This window comes from Marmota marmota, unplaced genomic scaffold (genome assembly GCF_001458135.2).
Source record: "Marmota marmota marmota unplaced genomic scaffold, marMar, whole genome shotgun sequence".
NCBI lineage: Eukaryota > Metazoa > Chordata > Mammalia > Rodentia > Sciuridae > Marmota > Marmota marmota.
Genome location: NW_026000153.1, coordinates 14052625 through 14076265, shown reverse-complemented (window position 1 = coordinate 14076265; position 23641 = coordinate 14052625). Strand labels below are relative to the sequence as shown.

General features: G+C 36.5%; 1 gene segment (V, D, J or C); it reads left to right on the top strand.

The window, feature by feature from the left end:
- LOC107146051 overlaps nucleotides 1–15908 on the top strand; it is a 170313-nt gene extending 154405 nt beyond the window's left edge. Inside the window, 5 exon segments of the C gene segment in view lie at nucleotides 1241–1284; nucleotides 4712–5041; nucleotides 8267–8314; nucleotides 9695–9742; nucleotides 13232–15908. Of these exon segments, the coding sequence occupies nucleotides 1241–1284; nucleotides 4712–5041; nucleotides 8267–8314; nucleotides 9695–9742; nucleotides 13232–13374 (613 nt within the window).
- Nucleotides 15909–23641: the final 7733 nt, after the last annotated feature.

Genomic DNA, 23641 nt, shown 5'->3' with positions numbered 1-23641 from the left:
AGAGAGAGAGAGAGAGAGAGAGAGAGAGAGAGAGAGAGAGAGAGAGAGAATTTTAATATTTATTTTTTAGTTATCGGCGGACACAACATCTTTGTTTGTATGTGGTGCTGACGATGTAACCCAGGCCGCACGCATGCCAGGCGATCGCGCTACCGCTTGAGCCACATCCCCAGCCCAAGGCTTCACCTATATTGAAAACATGAATCACTCCACAATGTTCTGAGTCATCTCAGATCTCAGTGTCTTTAGGTTATCCCATATGGTGATATCACTGGATATTATTCTTTCACAAAGCAAAATGAAGGCATTTTCCCATTTACTATTATTCTATAAATGTGTAAAATAGTATAAATTATACAGACCCCATTCCCAAATAATAATTAGTGATTCATATTTTATTTCTTTGTTTTGTTTTATTTGTTTTACCAGTGGTATTTCCAATACAGCGTTAACCGACATAAATTTTAGACTGATATCTTCTCCATGTTGGGTTATTGATCAGAGGGCTGGAAGAACAATTTTTCATGTAAAAGGTTGTGCAAAGGAAACACCATAAGGCCCTTGTATTGCCTGCTTAACGGGCCTGTTACACCCCTTTTATTGCCTGCTTTACACCCCTGTTTAATCACAAGGCAATCCCCATATTTGGTTATTTGGGGGAAAGAAAGCCTCTTATATTCCTCTATTTTCAGCATGTTTAAATTCAGCATGTCGTCATCTCTATCACAAATCAATGATCTGATTGCTTGTGCTTCCGTGTATTGGGTCATGCAGATAACATATAGAGACCTGAGATAGCTTTGAGGACCAGGCCTTCTGCCCTTTCTCTGATCATTTTTCTTTGAAGTGCCAAGCCAGTAGTTGGAAGCTGTAATTTAGCAGGAGCTGAACAAAAAAGCTTTTGAGACTGATTGTTCTGTTGAAAGCTGGAATTCATGGGTCTTGCTACTAATGATTGGGAAAAGAGCCATTGTTTTATACAACACAGGGAAGCATTTCCACTCACTGACTACTGATAGTGATGTTGAATCCATTGGCACTCTTGTCATATTTTTAAGATAAATAAACTCTTTAAATTTATTTGATTTGCTCAGTCACAGATCCTGTTATGAGCAAGTTAACCAGGACCAGAACCCTGGTCTCTTAAGAATTCCAGACCATCATGTTGCCTCCAGAATTTGCAAAACTCACAAAAGCCAAACTCATCTGACTTTTTGCTAAGGGTAGAATCACTGTGTCTTTATGAAAAGGTCTTCGGTGTTGGAACCAAACTTGTTGTCACAGGTGAGTATCAGAAGAACACAGCACTTTTGAATTAATGGAGGGAAGACATGAAATGATTCTACTGGAATAACAGTAAGAATGTCATGTCGGGAGAAAAGAGGGTGAGGGGAATTTAATGTGCTTGTCTTAGGAGAGATTTTAATACAAATTCTCAGTTAATTTATATGAAGCCAACATTGTATGAATACTATAGTAGGATTTGTCTTTGTTGACATGTGAACTTCTATGAAATACTCTTATATAATGATATTATTTAAGTGTTTGACCGTGGGACAAATTTTATTATTACATATAAGTCAGAGATAGACTCAGTGGACTGGACACATTCCTTGTTCTAGTGGTTAAAACTTTGGGAAGAGACAGAGGATTGCAGTTAGGTCCACCTGGATCTCTGTTTCCCTCAGAGTTCAGTGAAGTTTGGCAATCATTTTGGCATCAGTTTCCTAATTCATAATAAGGGATGACAGTATGAAACCAGAAGGTTATGTGACAATTGAATGAGTTAATGAGAAGAAAGTTCTTGGCACATTATCCAACACATAATAGGTGCCCTGTAAATTTTCTTCCAATTCAAATGTAAAGTGAGTATCATCTCCACTTGGAGAGATGTTTTGATCCAATAACATTTACTATTCTTCAGAGGATTCAAGTATAGTTCTAACTGCTGCAATGGAAGGTTACTTTAACATTCACTCACAGGAAAAAAAAATGAATCTGGAATTGGTTTTTTTTTAGAAAAATTTTAGCATTTATTAATAAAAATAACACTAAAATATGTTTAAGAATTTCTGTTTAAATAATGCTATACATGTTTGAATTTTAATCATGTATCTCCAATGAACATGTATCTTATATCAACATTTATTTTTCCCACAATTTTAGCCAGTAAGATTACTCTGATATATATGGATATATCAGAAAAAAATTTAAATTGATACACAAAATGCTCTATATGTAAAATCAATGAAACCATGGGAAGCTTGTCACGAATCTAAAATGTGTATTAAATATGAAATAGCTATTACAACTTAATTGATGAAAGAAAAAAATAGATCATAGTTAAGAAACATCTCACATATAGTTTTGAAATATAACTTCAATAGTTAATTAAGTTGTTATTTGATAAACTTATATGGAATATATATCACTGCATTTTAAAATACAAATTAGGCAATGTTATTAGGAAAATGAACATATGAAATTAATTGGATAGGCTTACTGATTTTTAAAATAAAATGTGATGGCCATTCTATTCATTATTCAAATAAAATAGGATGGCTGCCATTTTATGTATAGTAAAAAATGTTTGGCCATGAAAATACTCTTAATACAGATATTTAAAAGTCATGCTTTAAAAGAGCACTATCATAAGAATTCAGACAAAATAGGTACTAACTGTACATAATCAAGTACACTTCTTACTGCTTAGTCAACTATTATTGAGAAAGTTATGGAAGTTAAAGATTCACTTTATTGTTGTAGCATGAAATTTAAACTATAAAGGAAAGAGGCAAGAGGTAATAATGGTGGGGAATTGTCCAATCATCATATGAGTTCAATTTCTTCATTTTAATGAATCTGAAGATTCCCCATGAAGAACTAAAAGTCTCTTAAATGAAAATTAGAGTTCTTAACCCATTGACTTTGACTAAAATTATACAAATATGATCCACAATTGAAAATTTAGTCTTAACCCTTACAGCATGAATTGTAAACCACAAATAATGTAGACAGTTGGATAATTATATAGTCTCTTACTCTTTGTGTTAAAAGCAAACTGAGTGAAATTTAAAAAGCACACTAAGAACCAATTGTATTTATAACACATTCAGGAATATAAACATCTTATGCTTCTTGATTTTGTTTAAGAGTAAGGAGTTTTGCTACACAGTCAGAAATCATCAAGAACTTTTGATCCTTTCTTCTCAAAAGTGAAATTCAATTCTTCTTTTCCTAAGAAATTGCCTGTGGAATTATTAAACTATGTTAACTTCAAACTAGACCAAGGGGAGTATTGGCAAAGTATTTGAATTTCAAGTGGAAATCAATTTGAATCATTTCATCATTTACAATAAGTCATTATATTAAAAATATACTTAAAACCAGCTAACATTCCAGACACACATGACATGCCATTTTAAACAAAGTATGCTTTCTTGTATGTTTTGATATTATATCTGAGAGACACTCTTGAATCATTACTTTTAACCTCACACCAATAATATATGCAATTATTCAGCAGATTAAGAGGAAGAGAATAATGGAAAACCAGAACCCAAATATCAGATATAAGTTTGATACAAATTTTAGACAGAATCTAAGAGTCAAATTTAGGTGTAATGAGATGTAAAGATCCTCTCCTTAAACCAGTTAATTCCTATCAAAGCAAGTATGAAAATACAGTAGTGATGCTTGAGCTTCAAAAAAACTTATAATAATAAAATCTATTCTTGGAAAACATTTTCAAAAGCAAACGTTTTGATAAACACATTAATTGATGAGATCAGCACAATAGAATTTTACAATATAATCAATGTAAACATTTACTAGGAGTTTTGAAAATGTTGTTATTTTGTGTCAAAATTCAAAACACTGTGGAATTTGGAAGTACAGGGTTAAACACAGCCCAACCCAAAGGCCTGGAGTAGGTCACATATGAATGTGAGATGTTGTTAAATATCAGACATTAATTGGAAAAGGAAAAATCTTCAGAACTGGGCAAGGGATCTACATTTGAAGCTAAGAGATGAACTGATATACTGTAAGTATTCAAGAAATGCATGCCCAGTGAAACAGGTGACAGTGTATTATTACAAACTTAAAAGTAAACCTACCTCCTGACACTTATTCATATGAGAAATAAGATAAGTAGGATGCATTCAAGAGTCAGCTAAATGAAAACTGGCTTGCACAGAATCACAGAGCATGAGACTATGAGATACTTGGTCAGAGAGCAGAAGTGCCAAAAGATGGGCAAAGGAAGCACTTGAGAAGCACTTGAGAAGGGGAAGGGACCACAGAGCCTCATTTACAGAGGTCACTAAAGTGGCATGGTTGTCTTCCCCTCCTCTGAATTACACCTTGACAAAATGCTCCATTATCAGAAAACCAAAGAGATAGAAAAAAAAATAAGTAGCGTTATGAGCATAGAAAGCTTTGTTCATGAACAGTTAGAAGTCACATCCTCCTCAGTATGTTAAGAACAAAGGTCAAGTTTTCATCCAGGCTCTGACATTTCATAGCTGTGACTTTTGACAAGCTACCTAACTTCTTTACACACCTGTAAAGTAAGGACAATAATTAATACTTTACTACCTCTGAGAGATGAAAGACCATGATGGTCACTAATTCAATGGAAACTTGCTTGTGCTAACAAGCAATATTTGTGTTGCTCCAATTATTCTTTTAAGTTGACATTCCTCCACAGATAAAAGATTTGATGCAGACACTTCCCCGAAGCCTACGATTTTTCTTCCTTCAGTTACTGAAATAAAACTTCATAAGGCTGGGACACATCTTTGTCTTCTCGAGAACTTTTTCCCTGATGTTATTACGGTATTTTGGAAAGAGAAGTATGGTGATAGGGTTCTGGAATCCCAGCAGGGAGATACCATGAAGACTAAAGACACTTACATGAAGATGAGCTGGATAACTGTGACTGAAGAATCAATGGATAAAGAGCGCAAGTGTGTTGTCAAACATGAGAAAAATAGAGGGGGAGTTGATCAAGAGATTCTGTTTCCTGCAATAAAGAAAGGTATGTGCACATGAATGTAAATATAAATTTCTAGAAAAAAATATTTTGAAATGGAATTATCCGTCTTTTCAATCAAGTATTAAGAAAAACAAGTATGTCTTTTTTAAAAATCATATTTCATAGTAACATAAATTCCCTATTATTTTCCTTATTGAAGTAAAATGATATAGACAGGTGAAAACATGGAAAAATGCCGTAAGCTTTTTAATTCTCTATTTCAATATTTAAAATACTGAAACAACAAGATGTGTTTTTAGAATTTTATGTGGGTGAAATAAATAACATACATGAAAGGATCTAACAAAATGTTAACTGCTGAAAAGTATCTTCCATTTCGGATGATTTTATTTGATTTAGAAATCAGAACAATTATGGTCTTTCAGACTTCATTCTTGCCATGCACAAAGTTTAATCTACAAAGAAGGAGTGCTCAGTTAACAAAATGGTGGTCAGACAAGAGTCAGAACATAGTTCAAAAGCAAAAAATAAGGAAGAAATAAACTTGACCACTGAAGTATTAAGGTGGCCTTGAGTTGTTCTGATTTTTATTTTACATATCACTGTTAAACAATGTTTATTGACTTATGCTTGAATAAGGCTAACATGTATGAAAATACTCCACTTCTCTGTGATGCAAATGCTTCTTGCCATTGGTAAATGCAGCTATATACATGTTTCCTGTTCTGCTAGCATACACCAGGCCTGAGTTGGAATGTGATGAATAGTCTAGGATTAGTGCCCCTAATAGGACTTGCTGCAGGCAATAGAGAATCCTCTTTCCCTATCACTCAGGGCCATGCATGACTCAGGCATGATGTCCCAAAGGAATCCTTTGGATGTAGTGAGGTACATATCCACACAGCTGGGCAGAGCCCTGACTGTGCAGAAGCCTAGAAGTAGTCCAGAGACTCAATAGGTAACACAGTCCTGAGTGTTAAACAACAGTTGAAATGTTGCAGTGGGCATGGGAAGCAATCTTTTTATAATTTTCCCAGTGGCCAGAAGCCCCATTTTATCAGTGAGGAACACAAACATAGTAAAAGTGGTGAAGACCTTTTCCGTGTTCCACCCAGCTTTTCCAAGTAAGGATTCAGCCTCTGGGGACCCTTACTTTCTGCCATGACCAATGAGGTCTGAACATTTGCCTGATTTTCCCTGGAGCTATGATGAAGATCAAATGAAAAAAGGTAGATCCTGGATTCAGTTATTTATATATTTATTGCTCTTATTCATAGCCTTTCCTAAAACAAATTAAAGTAAGAATACAAAGACCTCATCAATTTTCCATTTCCCTTGCTGAGAAACAGAGGGAAGACACGTAAGTAACACACAAGGTTAACTTAACCACTACGTTTATATGCCCAATTAGGCTCATATTTTTGTAGCAATTAGGGAAAAATAAAAATAATAGTAAGTTCCATGGTGATGAATATCATGCAGGAGAGAGGTTCCAGTTTAATAATGATTTACAAGGCACTAATTTTAAAACAAATTACTCTCATGGGTTCTTGTCACTACAGTGCTGAAGTGGGAGCTTCTTCTATCCATGACATTCTACAATGCTTTCCATTGGTGATTATTAAATTTTTTTTACAAAAATAACACCTGGAAGCACAAATGAGTGAAATAATTATTTTTAAGGTAAATAAAATTAATTGGTTCCAATTTGCGACCAACATTGATTTAGACAATTTAGAAAACACAGATTTTATTATTAGGGACTCTGCTGTATTCTTTCTGCCTCAATCAGTTCCAATTAGTTCATGGTGATTGTGACTGTCATTTATCTTTTAGTGAATAAAGTCACTTTAAGAAAACTAATGTACCTTCAAGTTCTAAAAGTCAATTCTTGAAAATATTTCAAATCTAAACATGACAATACTTACATTTATATTTTGGAACTAACTCCCAAAATCCTATACCACAACTCCATCTTTAAAAATACAAACAGAATACTCAGTGTTCAATGAAATGTTGTAGGGGAATTGTATTCACATGAACAAGATTGCATCTAGAGAAAAAGAATAAAACAAAACAGCCATTTTGACTGTGTTTTTGTTTTATCGTTTTTTAAAAAATGTAATCTTTTTTACATGTTTGCTTTTTAAAAATGGTATAATATATACACATATATATGCACATAATTATATACATAAATAAGGCTATATATACATATGTGTGTGTGTGTGTGTGTGTGTGTGTGTCTGTGTGTTTCTGTGTATCATCTCTGAGTTTAGGCAGAGAGGTAGAAAAGTGACTTGGCCTACCTTCCTATACCCTGAAAGAATTTCATGGAAATGCTGAGTTCCTAAAATAGGAAAAGTTCTTTGGCTAAGAATAATTAAGATGCTATAGGATAAGATTTTACTTTGGTCCACAATGGTGGAATAATTTGTCCACTAAATATTTTGTTTATATTTGTATGAATTATTTTTAAAATCTACTTTGCTCATGTACATGAAACATTTAACCCAAGAGCTTGGTACAGCCGTGCTCATTTAACAGGTATTAGATTGTGTCAGTATTGATTTCTTCATGCCCACAAACATCACATCTCTAGAAAATGATACACATGAACCAGGGACATTAGGGATAGACATGATTTGGAAGGTATATCTGCTATCTTCTGTTCAGATTAGAAATTTCTTCAAATCAGACTCCTTTGAATGTGTATAATTCTGTTGTCAACATAGATTGGATGGATTTCTTTTGAGCTCAACATTTCATGTGAGCAGTGTCTGCTGGATCCTGTAAAACAACTAATATTCTGCTTCTTATTCCATTGAACTTGTATTTGTGGATCACTTGCTTTGAGTAATTTCCTGGGCAAGAATCTGTGAATACAGAGGAGAAGCACATAGTCATGGATGTGCATTCAGATTGCGATAAAAGGAAAAAGACTGTAACATTGGTGAAGCTCACTTTTCGAAAACAACGAACTAGTTTTGATTAAAAAATGTACATGTGTGTATACGCATATATATGTGTATACATATCTATACACACAAACGTAGACACATATAAATTCCAGAAACTTCATCAGCTTCATGTGCAGAACCATTATGTATGAGTACTATTAAATGAATTAGAAACCACGTATTTTTGAAAAGGTGGAGCTCCCATTTTTAATGTGTATCACTCCTGTCTCTGTGGACAAATTGAATACATTAAGTATCAAATAATAAGGGTAAATAATTGACTGCTATTTGCTCTCATTGCTTTTAGTTGTGCCCACAATGAAACCCACAGAAGCCAACTTGAAAAATGAAAATGGTAAGTTTCAGAGTGTGTTTGCATTCATCTCATGCCATATCATTTTTCCACTATTAATTATCTTAACTTTTGAAATTCCTTCATCTAAGGTAGAAAAATCAGAATGTCTAGTTGTTCCACAATACAGTAAGTGGCATTTTAAGGTATACCTCATTTCCTCACATCAACCTAATACAGTAAACTACCTATCTTGTTATGAGATTGGTAAATTAGAGGATACAATGACATGCTCTGAAGTATTTCAACAAAGGGAATCCATTCATTTATTTGTTTGTATGATTGGGTAAAGTATGACATCAAATTACTCAGTTTTGGTTTTTAATCATAGGTAAATAAAATTCTCAAACTCAGTCTCTTAGAAATATGACTTGCCTATTTTTCTCTCCCCAGAAAGAATTGTACTGAAATGCTCTCAGTATCTGTCATTTAAAATAGGTGCATTTTCTAATCATACTAAACATATTTAGAGATTATGTTATTTCTACTAATAACTCTCTCACAATCATATGTATTATTTTTACAAAGTAATTTCCACATTCCCTCTTTTAGTTTCCCTCAAAATCCTTTGAATTCTGGCCCTGCCACACACTGGTAGGAATCTTGGAAAGATAAATGTACTCTTTACCTTTTATTTTCTCATTCATGTTATTGGAACTTTCATAATTCAACTCACTTAATTGTGAATGAGGACTTAAAACAAGATAATGCTTGTGAGGCATTAACTTGTGATCAATGAGTAGGAACCAATTTCATGAATGTTGTTCTCTCATGTCCACAAACACCACACTTCCAGAAAATCATGTGCACCAATCAAGAATAATGGAGAAATGCATGATGTGGAAAGGTTCAACTGCTTCTAGTATTTACATGAAAAATTTCTTTAAATCAGACTCTTTCCTTTACCTGTTGATTCTGGGAGTGGATGGATTATTTTAGAGTTTAGCACTTCGTATCAGCCATGTGTGCTGGATCCTATAAAGCAGCCAATTTTCTGTTTATTTTTCCATTGAATGTGCATTTGAGTATCACCTACTTTGGAGCACACACTGGGTGAGGAGCTGTGAATACACCAGAAAACCAGACAATCTTGGATATGATACACTCCAGTTGTGATAAAAAGGAAAATGTTATCTGCCAGGAAGATCAACATTCTTGTATGCAAAAACGTAGTATAAGAATGATACCTACTGAATTGCATACAGTGAACCTAATTACCTTTGGAATTATGGGGATCTCATTTTAAATGATTGTCTCTCTATTCTTGACAGACACATACATATTTATTTATTTATATGCAGAGTAACTGTGTGTATACACATACTCATACACTTTTAAATAATAGAGGAATTATTGACTAGTACTTGCTCTCTTTTCTTCTAGCTGTCACCACTATTAATCCCAGAGAAGCTGATCTGGAAGTTGAAAATGGTAGGTTTTAGTGTATGTTTACCTTTATCTCATGCTGTAGCGTTTTCCCCTCCTAATCATCTTAACTTTTGAATTCCCTAGCTTAAGGAAAAGCCAGAATAGCTGGCTTTTGCAAAATAGTCTGACATTTTAATTAACCCATCATTAATTAATGACTCCCAAAAGTCATAGTGGGTAAAAGCAACTCTTGTCTCGAGTTTTATTCAAAGAAATCGAGATGTGACTTTTCCTACCTTCTAACATAAGAAATAACTGAAGAAAAATATTCCCTCTGCTAAAGTTGGCTGGTTAAAAAAAAAACAAATAGCTCATGTGCTTAGAATATTTAAAATACAAGAAGATTGTCTATTATATTCTTTATACTTAAATTTTTATTCATAATTTAAGTATTCAGTTTACTTAAATCACTTGTCCTATTGTTCTCAGAAGCAGAACCCCTACAAAATTTCCATTGATTAATAAGTGTACCACTTATGGTAACTATGAAATAATTGTATTTTTAAAGGTCCATTCTTTTGAGAGAAGTAATGGTTAATTTTAATAATGATTTCTGACCAATTTAAATGCATCCATGTTGATTATATTGAAATATTTTCAGAATTGAGAACTTGATCTTAATGGCTTAAATATTTTTTGGTATTTAAATGAAATAACGCACACAAGGCATTTAACCTAGTGTCTGACACAGCAATGATCACTCATAAGGTACGACCTTTTTTTAATATAGATTAATTCTCATGTATCTCTGTCAGTGGATATTACACACAAACATAAATCGCACAAAGAGAGTAAAACATGGTGATGGATAATTGTTTAGTATTTGTTCTCATTTTTTAACTCATTATGCTACTTCTTTGAAAGAGGAAAATGGTTTTAGTGTACTTTGACTTATGTTAGGCTACAGCTTTTTCTGCTCATGATCGTCTTTATTTTTGAGCTCCTTTCTTAAGGTAGAAAATTTAGAATGGCTGAAAGTTGCAGAATAGACTGAGTCCAATTTTAAATTAATCCATCATTTCTTTATTTTTCATTTTTAATTAATTTTTAAATTTATATGTAATAGCAGGATGCATTAGAATTCTTATTACACAAATAGACCACAATCTTTCATATCTCTGGTTTTATACAAAGTATATTTACATCAATTCATGTCTTTATACATGTACTTTGAATAATATTGTTCATCACATTTCATTATCATTTCTAACTCCATACCTCCTCCCTTCCCTTCCCACCCCTCTGCCCTATCTAGAGTTAATCCATCATTTCTTAGACCTCGTATTATCATAGCAAATAAATTGTTTTAGATAGGATGATAGTGAATTAGAAGATATAGTGGCATGCTCTGAATTATTTTTACAAACTGACTTCATTTATTTGTGTGTCTGTTTTTCCCTGTAGTGAAAGGAGCAAGCATGATATCAACTTACTTCCAGATTTGTTTGTTTATTTTTAGTATTTTGCTAGCTGCTAATAACATGAACTGTCACAGAGTAATTTTATACAGAAGACTAGAGATGGGGGTCTGCATGCACTTTTGTTCTTAATCCTCAGAAAACCTCTATGATGTGATTCAGCTAGTTTTCTCACATTTTCCAGAGGTGGGCAATGAGCTTAAATTAATGAAGTTTTTTGCCCATTCTACATGTCTATACCAGATGTTTCAATGCAGCTCAGATGATAGAGTTCATACCCTTGCTCTGTTCCACATTCTTCCTCTAAAAGGAGACCTAAAGCAAGGAATTGCTAGGCCAAGGCTCTGAGACCCTATGGCCATATGGTAGTGAGGGTAAGAATATGGGTTCAGAATACCACCAATCTCTAAATAACCAGTTACATAAATATGGGTGAGTGATTTCCATTCTGCAAGTAGTTCTTTGTTAATTTGCCAATTCACAATAATTATATTAAACTCAGAACTATTGGAGTGGCACAAGTCCAGGTGTGAAATGTCTAGAATAGGTTCTTTTTAGCAGGTTCTGGTTCTTTTTCCCTACACATGTGCAAAAAACCCTGGTTATTGTTCTCCTGTTTCTTATTCCCCTGGGTCTCTGAACCTCAGCTGCCACCCCAGGCAAGGAGAAGCTGGAACTGCTCATCTAGTTTAGAACAGGGTATCATTTGCACATTTCTGGAGGGCCCTTTTCTGACCAATGGCAAGTTTTATTTAGTTCTGATTGTATGAACGTAGAACCTGTAAAAATTGAAATTATACCAATAATGGTCTTGGTTTGGTGACTCACTACCATTGTATTAAAATAATAATTGAGATAACATATTTCTTTCCAAACTTTGAAGGACATTGATGGCAATTATCCCAAAATATCACAGTTAAAATAAGAGATATGTGGAAAACACTTGTGAATGTACAGGTACCATACATTCCTGGGAATTTGGATTAACCACTTTCTTCCATTTTCTCTAGTGCTTTAAAAAAAAAATCTTACACAATCCATGTGGAAGACCACTAAATTTTCTTGGGTTGTACAGTTCCTACATATCCATTGTATTCACAACATGTAAAGCCCAGAGGCCATAAATAAGTCTACTGGTATTTAAACTTAACCTGTTGGATGTTGACTGTACTTTCACATGCAGAATCACAGGGTAGATGACAGTGTATTCTATAAAATCATATTGCTGTGGTCATGACCTGGGCCTGACACTTAACAAATACATGCATCAACCAAATTCCTCCTTTCTGTGTCTTCACTTTGTCTGCAAAATGAGAATAAAAAAACTGTCTCTTGCCATCATGGAACCTTAATAAATATTAAACAGCACTAAAGCTTTTTTTTAGAGAGAGAGAGAAATTTTTTAATATTTATTTTTTAGTTTTCGGTGGACACAACATCTTTATTTTATTTTTATGTGGTGCTAAGGATTGAACCCAGTGCCCCGCACATGCCAGGCGAGCGCGTTACCACTTGAGCCACATCTCCAACCCAACACTAAAGCTTTTAATGCAAATTTCCCAGCATACTGTTTGGCATTGTGTTAGTGGTTAGTGAATATTATCTATAAAGACATATTGAGGGTGAAGAAAATAAAAAAATCTAGTTTTACACATACTTTTGTCTTTCACTGGATTCAAAGAACATAGCCCTACTTTTTTTGTTTAAATATTTTTTTAGTTGTTGATTGACCTTCATTTCATTTATTTGTTTATATGTGGTGCTGAGAATCAAATCCAGTGCCTCACACATGCTAGGCAAGCACTCTACCACTGAGCCACAACTCTAACCCCTACTTTTAATATTAGGAAGCTCCTCAAGTGAATTCTGCAGAGGTTGTTAATGGACTTGACTTGCAAGCTGAGCCTTGCACTGGGTGGTTTGGGTGTGAGTGGTAGATGTTGACCTTTGGGGTTTGGTAGGGGTGGTGTCACTTCAGTGTAGGTCACCAAAAATAAACATCTGTGGCACCCTCCCCCACAAGGGGACCTTTCCTGTCAAATACGGGTGAAACTAATTGTCTGACTTCTCTTAGATGCTCTGAGGTTGCAGTTCACATACACCTCTGCCTACTGGACCTACCTCCTCCTGCTGCTCAAGAGTGTGGTCTACTTGGCCATCGTCACCTTCTGTCTGCTTAGAAGAACAGCTGCTGGTGGCAATGGGAAGAGCTCCTAACAGATGATGGCACAACACAGTCATCTTATCTTCATAGCTTATTGTCCTGAAAAGTGTTTGCTTAGGACCTGGTTGGACTTGTCACTGGGTTCAGGCTTCTTCAATTTTCACAAGTATTATTCTGTCATTGTTGCATAAAGGTTTTTCAAACCAGTGAGCAAATCAGTGAGCAAATTTCACATTCTAATAAGAAGCCCATGGTGGCCTGTAACCTCAGTGTACCCAAAGTCTCCATTAGGCATTCCAGCCAGCCCAAATCATCAAAGCCTTGGTGGGGACAGCATGCAGTTTCTAGTCACAGTGTTTAGGTGTGTACAGTGATGACAGAGAATGGAAGAGCAGTGACTGAGATTGGGGGTCTCTGATGACTTCCTGGTTGTGCCATGCTACTGCCTGAGAATGTTTCTTTGCAAGAGCACAGGATGTCTAGCTACTATGGTAATGCCCCTCCCAAAGAGACTCTGTGTAATAGTCTTATCAGATTTGACCTTGATCTCAGGCATAGAGGATCCCAGGGATAAAGGAATTCTCATGGAAGACAACCACAGTGTTTCACTATCTCTGCTACACCTAAGCCTTCCCCCTTAACAGCAACTTTAAACCATGGCCCTACTTGAGTGCTACACAAAGCTCCTAACATTTCACATTGCAACTTTTGAAAAGCTACATAGATGTTTGTAATCCTGTAACTTTCTTGAGCATAAAAAATAATGCTTGCATAGTCTTTAACTGGATAATGTGACATATATAATTAAAGATTGCTGGCATAATTCTTCAGACACTGCTTCTTCATCAGAGAGCAGCTCTCCATCTAAACCCATTTATCTTCATATCTGTGTGTGTGTCATTTTTCTAATCACCCATTGCCCCAGGCCAGTATCACAAATTTGGTTGTGCTTGTCACAGCACTTAGGGTTTTGTATCCTGAAACTACTAAAAGCCTTCCATTTTATACACTCAAAAGCAGCCTTTTTTGCAACTTGGCTTCTTTGCTTCTTTTTCATAATAGACACAATGAATATCAGCGATTTATTTGGAATCATGTGTACTTTAAATTAATGAAACTGAATTGAATGTCCAAAGTGAGAAGCAGCATGACAGCACAACTCTACTTTAGAAATAGTGGGGACCACACTCACATACAGATCACTGTTCTTACTTATCTACAGAGAAGATGAGTGAAATGAAGCAGGGACATAGCTTTTACCAGGAACCAGGCATTCCATGAACCTTCTATGAGCCCTTTAAGGTAGGAACAATTATGGTGTATAGTTTATAGATTGGAAAATATAAATTTTCCCTTATGATCACTATTTTTGAGGTGATGCTCATAATTTAAAGCCAGAGAGACCCAGAGTCTGTGTATGTACACATATGTAATTGACACAATATCATATATTTCTCTCTCCCATTTTTTTGTCACCCATTTTTAATATAACAAAACAATACAATACCAAATGCATGCATACCTTCTTTGGAGGATCTCACTCATTGGAGAATCCCTTACTAAAGGCATCCTCCAATGAGTGAGAGGACTTCCTTAAGGGTTTGAGTATATTTGTGTTTTCTCTTCTTATGTATATCATGCAACTGTTTTGTCACTAATTTCTAAATTGTCTTCTTATTTGAATAAAACTGTGACCTACTCTGAAATTAACATAATTTCTCCCTTTGTTATAGATGGAATAGAATTTCTGCTTCCCTTTTAAGTGTACATTTGCAACTGCTTCTTTTGGGAAGTGGGCTTTGAGCCTTAGATGCTCTCTCTGCATATAGATAATGTTTTGACTTCCCAGGTCCTTTCATATATATATATGTATATATGTGAATGCATATATATTCGTGTTTCACCTTCTTACATAAAGTTAGTATACAACGTACATTATTCTGCACTCCTTTTTATTTATAAATCTGAAATCTCTTTTGAGATCAGTGCATAGGGATGTTTAGAGAGCCACAGGTATTTGCCTTAAAATATTAAATCTCATCTGTTCCCTCTGATAGTCTCTTGGTTGTTTCAATATATTCTCATAGTAAATAAACATTTATGTCCATCTGCACATATGTACACTGGTAATTTTGATAGGAAATGCCAACCTGCCCTCCATGGAGAGCCCCACATGGCTCTCCTATCCCCATCCATATGAATTTATGAGTGTGCTGCAAAACATCAGGATTTTGCTAATCTGACAGGTGAAAACTAGGATCTTGTAGTTTTAATTGCTTTTCTCGTTCTTGTTATGAGTGAAGATTAACATCTTTTTTATATGTTTAAGATCTATTTATATCTCTTTGCAACATTTGCTCTGGTCCTTTGACAATTGTTTGCTGTTAATAATAATAGTAAGACTTAAGACTCTAGTTTGCTGAGTCTCTCTGCATTTCTATAAGACATGATACAAAATGTAGTATTTAATGTATGGAAGTTGGGTGAAAAATTAATGCATATTTTTCTATTTTCTTTGATGAATCATTTGAAAGTCAGAAACTTCTATAAATTTGAATTAAAACAACTTTATATTTAATATTGGAAATGTTTTGCTCATCTACAATCAGCTTCACTTTCTGTGAGATGCATTATTTGAAAAACAAGCAGAGATTCCCATTTGGAAACAAAATAAGATCAGTCAGACTCAAAAAATATTATATTTACTTTAGATCTACTCCGTGATGCTCCTGCACTGAACCCACCTCTTTTGGCCACATTCTGTCCCTCTGTTTAAAGATATGGAACCCTCCCTGCCCTGGGATAGAAGAAATGAAGGCAAGAATCTTTGAGATCACTGAGAGTTTGGTGGGGCTGACATCCCTGGCTGGGAACTAGGCATCCCCTCCTATGGTTTCAACCCTGAGCCCCTCCCCTCCCCCAGTGCACTTGGGCAGCATTGAACGTGAACAGTGCAGAGAGGGAGAGCTGTGGTTATGGGGGACACAGAGTTGCAGGGGGGACTATTGTGGCTGATGGTATTTTATTTTCTCAGACTTCTTTTGTTTTTGTGCTCTGTCAAATGTGGTTGATTCTTGGAAAAGGCTCAGAGTCAAACCGGCCCCTACTGGTTAGGGCAGTTCAGGGGTGGCTGGGGTGTTAGAACAGAAGGTGAGGGCAGTTAAACCACAACCAACTTTGCTCACTTTCAAAAAGCCACAGCTAGTGGAAGGAAACATCCACCTTTATACTGGTAAGGCATGGATGGGACCTGCACTCCCTGCTGTGGTATGCTGGGTTCTCTGGGTTGGATATGAAAAGTTTGTTATCCTTTGTGGGAGGGGGTTGGGAATCTGATGCTCAGGGTTATTCAGATACCACACCACTCCTCTGATACTGTTCTGGTTTTTTCTTTGTTTTTTGCTTTTGCTTTTGTGGTGCTGGGTTCCAGACAGGACTTGAGCATACTATCTGTGCTAGGTATCCCTGAGCTACATCCTGCCGCTCATGACACTGTTCTGATGGAAAGAGCAAAGGACACATGAAGCCCCAAGATAATAACAAATGTCTGGTTTTTCTCAGGTATTTAATTTAAGGATTCTGGTACCTTCAGGTTAATTTTCTTAGTTTACACGTGTGAGGAAAACCCATGTCCTTGAAGCCATTAGCACAGGTCTACCTAAATGTGGACAACAGCAATGTGCTTTAGGAGCAGAAAGACATCCATAGAATCAGAGTAATCTCTCTTCAGAGAAAAATGACTTCAGATTCAGCCTAAGTGATGCTTTACATATGACATTCACATCACATAAATCAGTCACTGGAGTCAGCAAGAAGAAGAAAGCAGACTAATGTTAGCATAAAATATAAATGTCTCACACTTCTCCTGCCCATCCATGCTGCAGAGTGGGTGCTCAAGCCCTGGACTCAATCTGTCCAGTCCCAGGGGTAGTATAGACTTTCCCAGTCTGCCTTCATGGCACATTCTAATCATATACTCATTCTACTTTTTCTATACTCACTGTCATTCTTTCTATGAGGTTGAGCTCCATTCTACAGGTTTCTCCCTGCGTGTCTGAGTCTGAGTCATGCTCCTTCTTAGACAAAATTAGTAACCTGACATCTGGCTCATCTGTAGATTTGATGTGGATTCAACTCCCCTCCTGAGACATAAGCATTTTCCTTACTAAAGTTGTGTTATTTCGACATACCAAGCATTCTTTCCATTAGGATCCAGCATGTGACTTTCCTTCAATTATTAATTGACAGGTCAGACTCAGTCTCCCTGAACAGAGGAAGGATCATGATATGAACTGTTAGACAATGGAGCATGCTGGGACCTGCAAAGTCATCCTGCATGTGACCTAAGACCTCTGCTTCTATGGTAGCTTCATTTCCCTGTACTGACTCCCACCTTCCACACATCCAGTTGTGTTTGAGTAGTGTCATGTGCAGTCAACATCCCCAGAGTCTTTTAATAAGGTAGGATCAATCTTATCAGATTTTCAGTTGATGTTTGCCCCAAAGTTAACTTACTGATGTAAGTGAAGGTGGTTCAGGCCATAATAAAGAAGTTTTTTTAATCAGGACAAGATAATGGCGGCAGCAGCAACCTCAAAACTCTAAACTTTAGGCAGACCTTTTTGTATAAGAAAACATTTTCATCTTGGGCTCTGCCTCCCCACCATGTATGTACTCAATCTGCTTCACTTCTGAGTTTTCCAGTTTCCTGGCTTCTCCTCTTCTGCAGAGGACCTGCACTTGGTGGCCACAGGGTGGTGCTAGAGAAGGGGGCAGAAGGAGAGAGGCAGGGGCTTCTCTCAGCCCAACCCCTTCTGGTAAACAGTTGGGTTGTCTTCTCAGGAAGCTCCTCTATTACTTCTCCTTGCCTGTGACTCATTCAGGAGGATAAGCTGTAAGTCACTTTTGGAGATATCACTACAATTTTGAGCAGGATTTGTTGGAAGGCCTTTCTTCTCCTCTTATCATCTGGTCCTTTTCCTTGTAAGCCCCAGGAAAGAAGGCAAGCTGTGGGTTCTGGCCCTACTTCTAGCCATCCTGCCTCCTGGTGAGTATGTGGCACAGATGCCCATGGAATGTTGTTTTCCTGTAAAGAGGCCATACAAAAAATTCCATTACCTCTTTGCCATTAATTTTTATTATTGTTACCATTCCAGGAAGTCACACATCTTCCAGTTTGGAGAGAAGAATGATGTTAGTCACAAATTCACCTGGATCACATGTGCCAATCACTTGTGATTTACGTGAAACAAATAAATTCATCAACTGGTACCAATTCAAGGAAGGCAAGGTCCCAAGATACCTTCTCTACTATAATTTTTTAAACTGCAAGGTTGTGGTGGACTCAGGAATCATTTCAGGGAAATATGATGCTTATAAAGGCCCAGATGGGAAATGCAAATTAGAAGTACGAAATGTGGAGGAAAGTGACTCTGCTGTGTATTACTGTGCCTACTGGACTGGCACAGTGGTTCAGACCTGCCTTTATCTGTACTCAAAATGTTGCTTTGTCTGCTCCTGGTACATAGATAGGGATCAGCCCTCATCCCATTTCCTGCCCCTGACCTCACTGTACTCTGAACAAAGGGAAACCATGAGCCCAAACCTAACAACCACTCTGTATCTATCCCATTCTCCTCTAAGAGTTATTTCCTGCCTCCATTTGCACCCTACGACCAAACTCCCTTACTGCTATCTCTCATCCTTGGCCAAGCGTGTACGCACACACACAAACACAGAAGAATCTCCAGAAAGTTATTCAGTATTTAAAGAGAACAAAATTTTTTCTATCTGTAGACAACACAAAGTAAGATAGTAAGAAGGCCCACTTTGGCTCCTCCTGGACTGCATGCTGCCCAAGAATGGTTCCCAAATATTTTATATATATATAGTTGTGGTTGGATACAATGCCTTTATTTTTTAATTTATTTTTATGTGGTGTTGAGGATTAAATCTAGGGCCTCACGTGTGCTAGGTGAGGGCTCTACTGCTGAGCCACAACCCCAGCCCCCCCCAAGTACTTTTGATTTGTGTGTTTAACTTACATGAATATACCCTACACCATCTGGAGGAGAGTATTATACCAGAAAGACTAGTGGAGGAAAGGGAAAAAAAAATGTTCCAGAAGAGTGTGTGTGGCTGCAGGTTTGGTGCAGAATATATAAAGTACTTAATAAGGATGATAGAAACAATTGAGAGAAATAGTTGTGAATACTGACAACAAAATCTAAAACCTATTTTTATAACACTTTTGGTTGCAATAAATTTTTATCCCCCAAAGAAATATTTTCCTATACTTGGAAATCTGAAAAATTGTGAAAAAATAGAAAAAAAAAACAGAAAAAATAAAACCTGCTACTTTCTCACCACCACATTGCTCAACATCTACATTACATCTCTTTCTACTGATCATTTTTCTCTGCCAATGTTGGCACAGCTGTTAATATCTAACACCACATTTCAGCCTTATGTCTATGGGAGGTGTAAATGATAGTGCCATAATATTCTTTTATTAAAAAATTCCATTAGCTTTATATTTGACCACCCAGTCACAAAATCAGGAAATTCCAAAGACTGCCTCTAGAGACATGGGAAAGTGAACCTCAGTTGCAGTGCACAAGCCTGGCTCTCTCAGATTAGGAGCTCTCCCAGATTAGGAGCTCCCCCAGATTAGGAGCTCCCCCAGATTAGGAGCTCAGGGACTGGGTCTGGTCTGAGAGCCCAAGAACCCATAGCTTCCTTTCAGAGCCAAGTCTCCTCCTTCCATATCAACTGCCATCTCATTGTGGCCATAGGCCTGACTACTACAAGATCCTGGGAGCAATTAGCAATCTTGAACCTGCGTTTTGCCTGGAGTCAGGGCTGGGTTTGTCTCTCCAAGCATGATTGCACGTGTTCCTTGACTTATTTTTCCCAACACCCTGTCTTGAACCTAAAGGCAAGACCAGTTCTGTGTCTTCAGAAAAAATTCTGAAGTCACAGAACTGGTCTTGCCTTTAGATTCAACCTATGCCCTGGGCCAATTCAGGCCTCTTCTTTTGGGAACACACATACACCACCTGATTCTCTAGGACCATGTCATAACCTGCAATTTCCACTGCATGAAGAGATTACCTACTACACCTGTCCAATTTTGAGGTTAAACAATCATAATGCACATTTCTTGAGAGCTTTCGATGTATCTATGGCTATACTAAATACTTTGCTTACAGGATTACACTGACACACGAAGCAACTACCTGGCATCCTTTTCACAGAGTGGGAAAAGGAGGCAAAATAACTTGCCCGATACCAAAACAACTCTTTGTTATTTCAGGGCACTGAAAATCTCCCACATGACCACTGAGTGGCATGCTCCCACACAGCTCAGATAGAGTATGCATTTTTGGCAGGGACTGCTTTTCAGTGCTTGTCCTTGCTCTAAAGCAAGCAGCACATGTGTGGTTCTATTCCTGCAAAGTGTCTTAATAAAGCCAAGGTACTTCGACAGAAATGCCTGGATTTATCTCCCAATATTCATTCCCACTAGGTGTACAGTATCTGACAAGTTACTTCAAATAACAGCTTTCAACATTTCTAAACTGAGGATATTGATACTTATCCCACTATACTATTATATATTTATAGTATATAAATATATATTATAGTGTATATACTGCAATATTTCTAGTGTGAAATTGCAGAAGGAAAGGGTATGTGGGTAATAGAATCATTTTTCCCCAAAACCCAGATGAAGACATGAATACCAGGGATATCTTTAATATGCAGACAGTTAACACACTTACCTGATCTGCTCAGCTCATGTGGTGCAGGAAACCCCAGCACTGCTCATAACTGAGAAAATCATGGAGAACTCACAAAATCACCCAACCCTCCTCTTCTCTGAGACACCAGAACAGCCACACCCTCCAGCACTAACCTGAGATCTCAACTCTCAGGACCCTCCCTTTCTCACCTTCTCCCTGGGCAGCCAACCTGGCAGATGGATGCCACTCCTGAAAGCAGTCGTCCTGTATCCACTCTAGGCTGTGAGTTACCGGCCCCCATCACTTTAGTCTCCAGGAGAGAAAGAAGTCATTCTTTTTTGGACCTTCTTCAAATATTATTTGTTCATGGGAATATCTCTTCTTTGCTTGAAGTTGGTCTAGGGCAGTTGAAGCAACCAGAGCAATTTCCAGGGCAACAGATAAGAGTGCCAACATATATTGCAAGGATGGATGATTTTAATTTCTTTTTTTTTTATTTCACAGATTTTACACATTTCAATGAAAAGCTTCTGTTTCTTTTAAATGTGTCTACATAATAGACTGAATATTTTATCAATTTATGAATTTATAACAAATCATTTACATAAACTATATACCAGTGCATATATGCACACTTAAATTTCCTATATTTTCAAAATAATCAAGGTCCTACTCTGTAAATCTAAGAAAAAAAAACCTACATAAACCTTTTATGGTAATAGTAGTTACCATTGAGTAGAGGTTTAGCAAACTATGCCCCTTACTAACAACCCCAGTTTTGTATATAAAGATTCATTGAAACACAGCCTTTCCCATTTGCCATATTGCCTATGGGTGCTTTTGTACTAGAGTGCCATGGGTGGGTAGTTGCAACAGACGCCTGGAGCCTATAATATTTATTTATTTTTGAGAAAGCATTTTTAAATGCTTTTTTTGCAACTTTTATTTTATTCATTTACATATTTTTTATGCCTTGCTGAGGATTGAAACATGTTAGGCAAACACTCTACCACTGAGTCACAACCCCAGCCCCAGAAAGCATTTTTTTAATCTGTGTCCTAGGGTCCATTAATAAATGATAATTACTTGATTTTTCCATGTTTTTTAATGTTTATCTGACCCTTTGATGAACATCCAACCTCCCAAAGTTAACTAAGAGAGTTTGGATAAATTATTTCACATACCTTTGATTCAATTTCTTTACTAAAAAATTATAATGCAATCATATTAACCAGCAAGAACTCTTGAAATTTACTGACTCAATAATACACATAACATTCTAACAAAATTGGATGGGGCCTAATTTTTAATAATTGAGGTATTTTATTGGTTATGTGGGTTATTATTGCATATTAGAAAAATGAAATTATTTAGACTAATACTCAAAGTGTTGTTTGAGAACCAGCAGTAGCTGTTTGCCCTAATAACTTCTTAAACATACAGAAATTTAATTCTACCTCAGAGCAACTGAGCCAGAATCTCATTTCACCACATTCACAGGTTACAGCAACCTACTTTGCAGTTGAGGAACAGGGGTTAAATGCCAGGAGGTTCAAGGGACAGACTTCACAGTCCAGGACAACTAGTAACTCACCTCATTCAGATTATTCAAACTCTTCAATTTGTCTAATGTCATCTTAAATTTCTTGATAGAAAAATGTATTGATGTTTGTCATCTCTGAAGCTGATACACATGGCAAATTCCAAATTAATTAAAAAACAGTATATTTAACTTTCCACTTATTTGAATGTTTACATTCATAAATAAAATTCATAGTAAATTCAGTGCAAAGTATTGAAAGAAAAAGGTATTACATAGAAATGCTCAGACAAAAACAAATATAGAGGGAATCTGTTGCAAGAAGACTGACTCTATAGAACTATTAAGGAGAATGTTGGTGAGGCAAAACAATTATATGGTTCAAAAACTTGGACCTACAAAAAGAAGAAGCATTAGATATAAAATCAAGTGCAGATAAAATGTAATATTTTCAATCTTTTAATATTTCTAATAAAGGAATTGACAATTTTTTTTCCTTCAACAGCCATATAGTAAATATTTTTGTTTTGGGAATCCCATGCCTTCTGTCCCATCTGCTCATCCCCCTTGATTCAGAACAACATCCTGGTCATTTTTAGGTATTGAGAGTCTTGGAGCTACTGACAAAGGGTTGGGGGAGGATGTCTGTATGGGGGCCACCTAGTATATGGACACAGCCAGACTGTGTTTGGTTCTCCAGATCATGAATCTCGGGTGCTCAGCAATGGTGGTTCCCATGTAAAGTACAGGATAGGAGTGGGGCTACCATAATCCTTTACACCAAGCTCTTTGAGGTCCCTCTCCAAAAGGGCATTGTGAATTGGTACCAACTGAAAGAAGGGAAGCCCCAGAGGGAAATCCTTTATGGCCCAGCAAAGAATTACAAGCAAGACAAGCTCAACTCCCACTTGGAGACAGATGCGAGAAAAGATGGTATCTTTTACCTGATAGTCAATAATGTTGTCACATCTGATGAAGCCACATCTCACAAAGTCAGAGCATGCCTATAATCCCAGCAGTTTAGGAGGTGGAGGC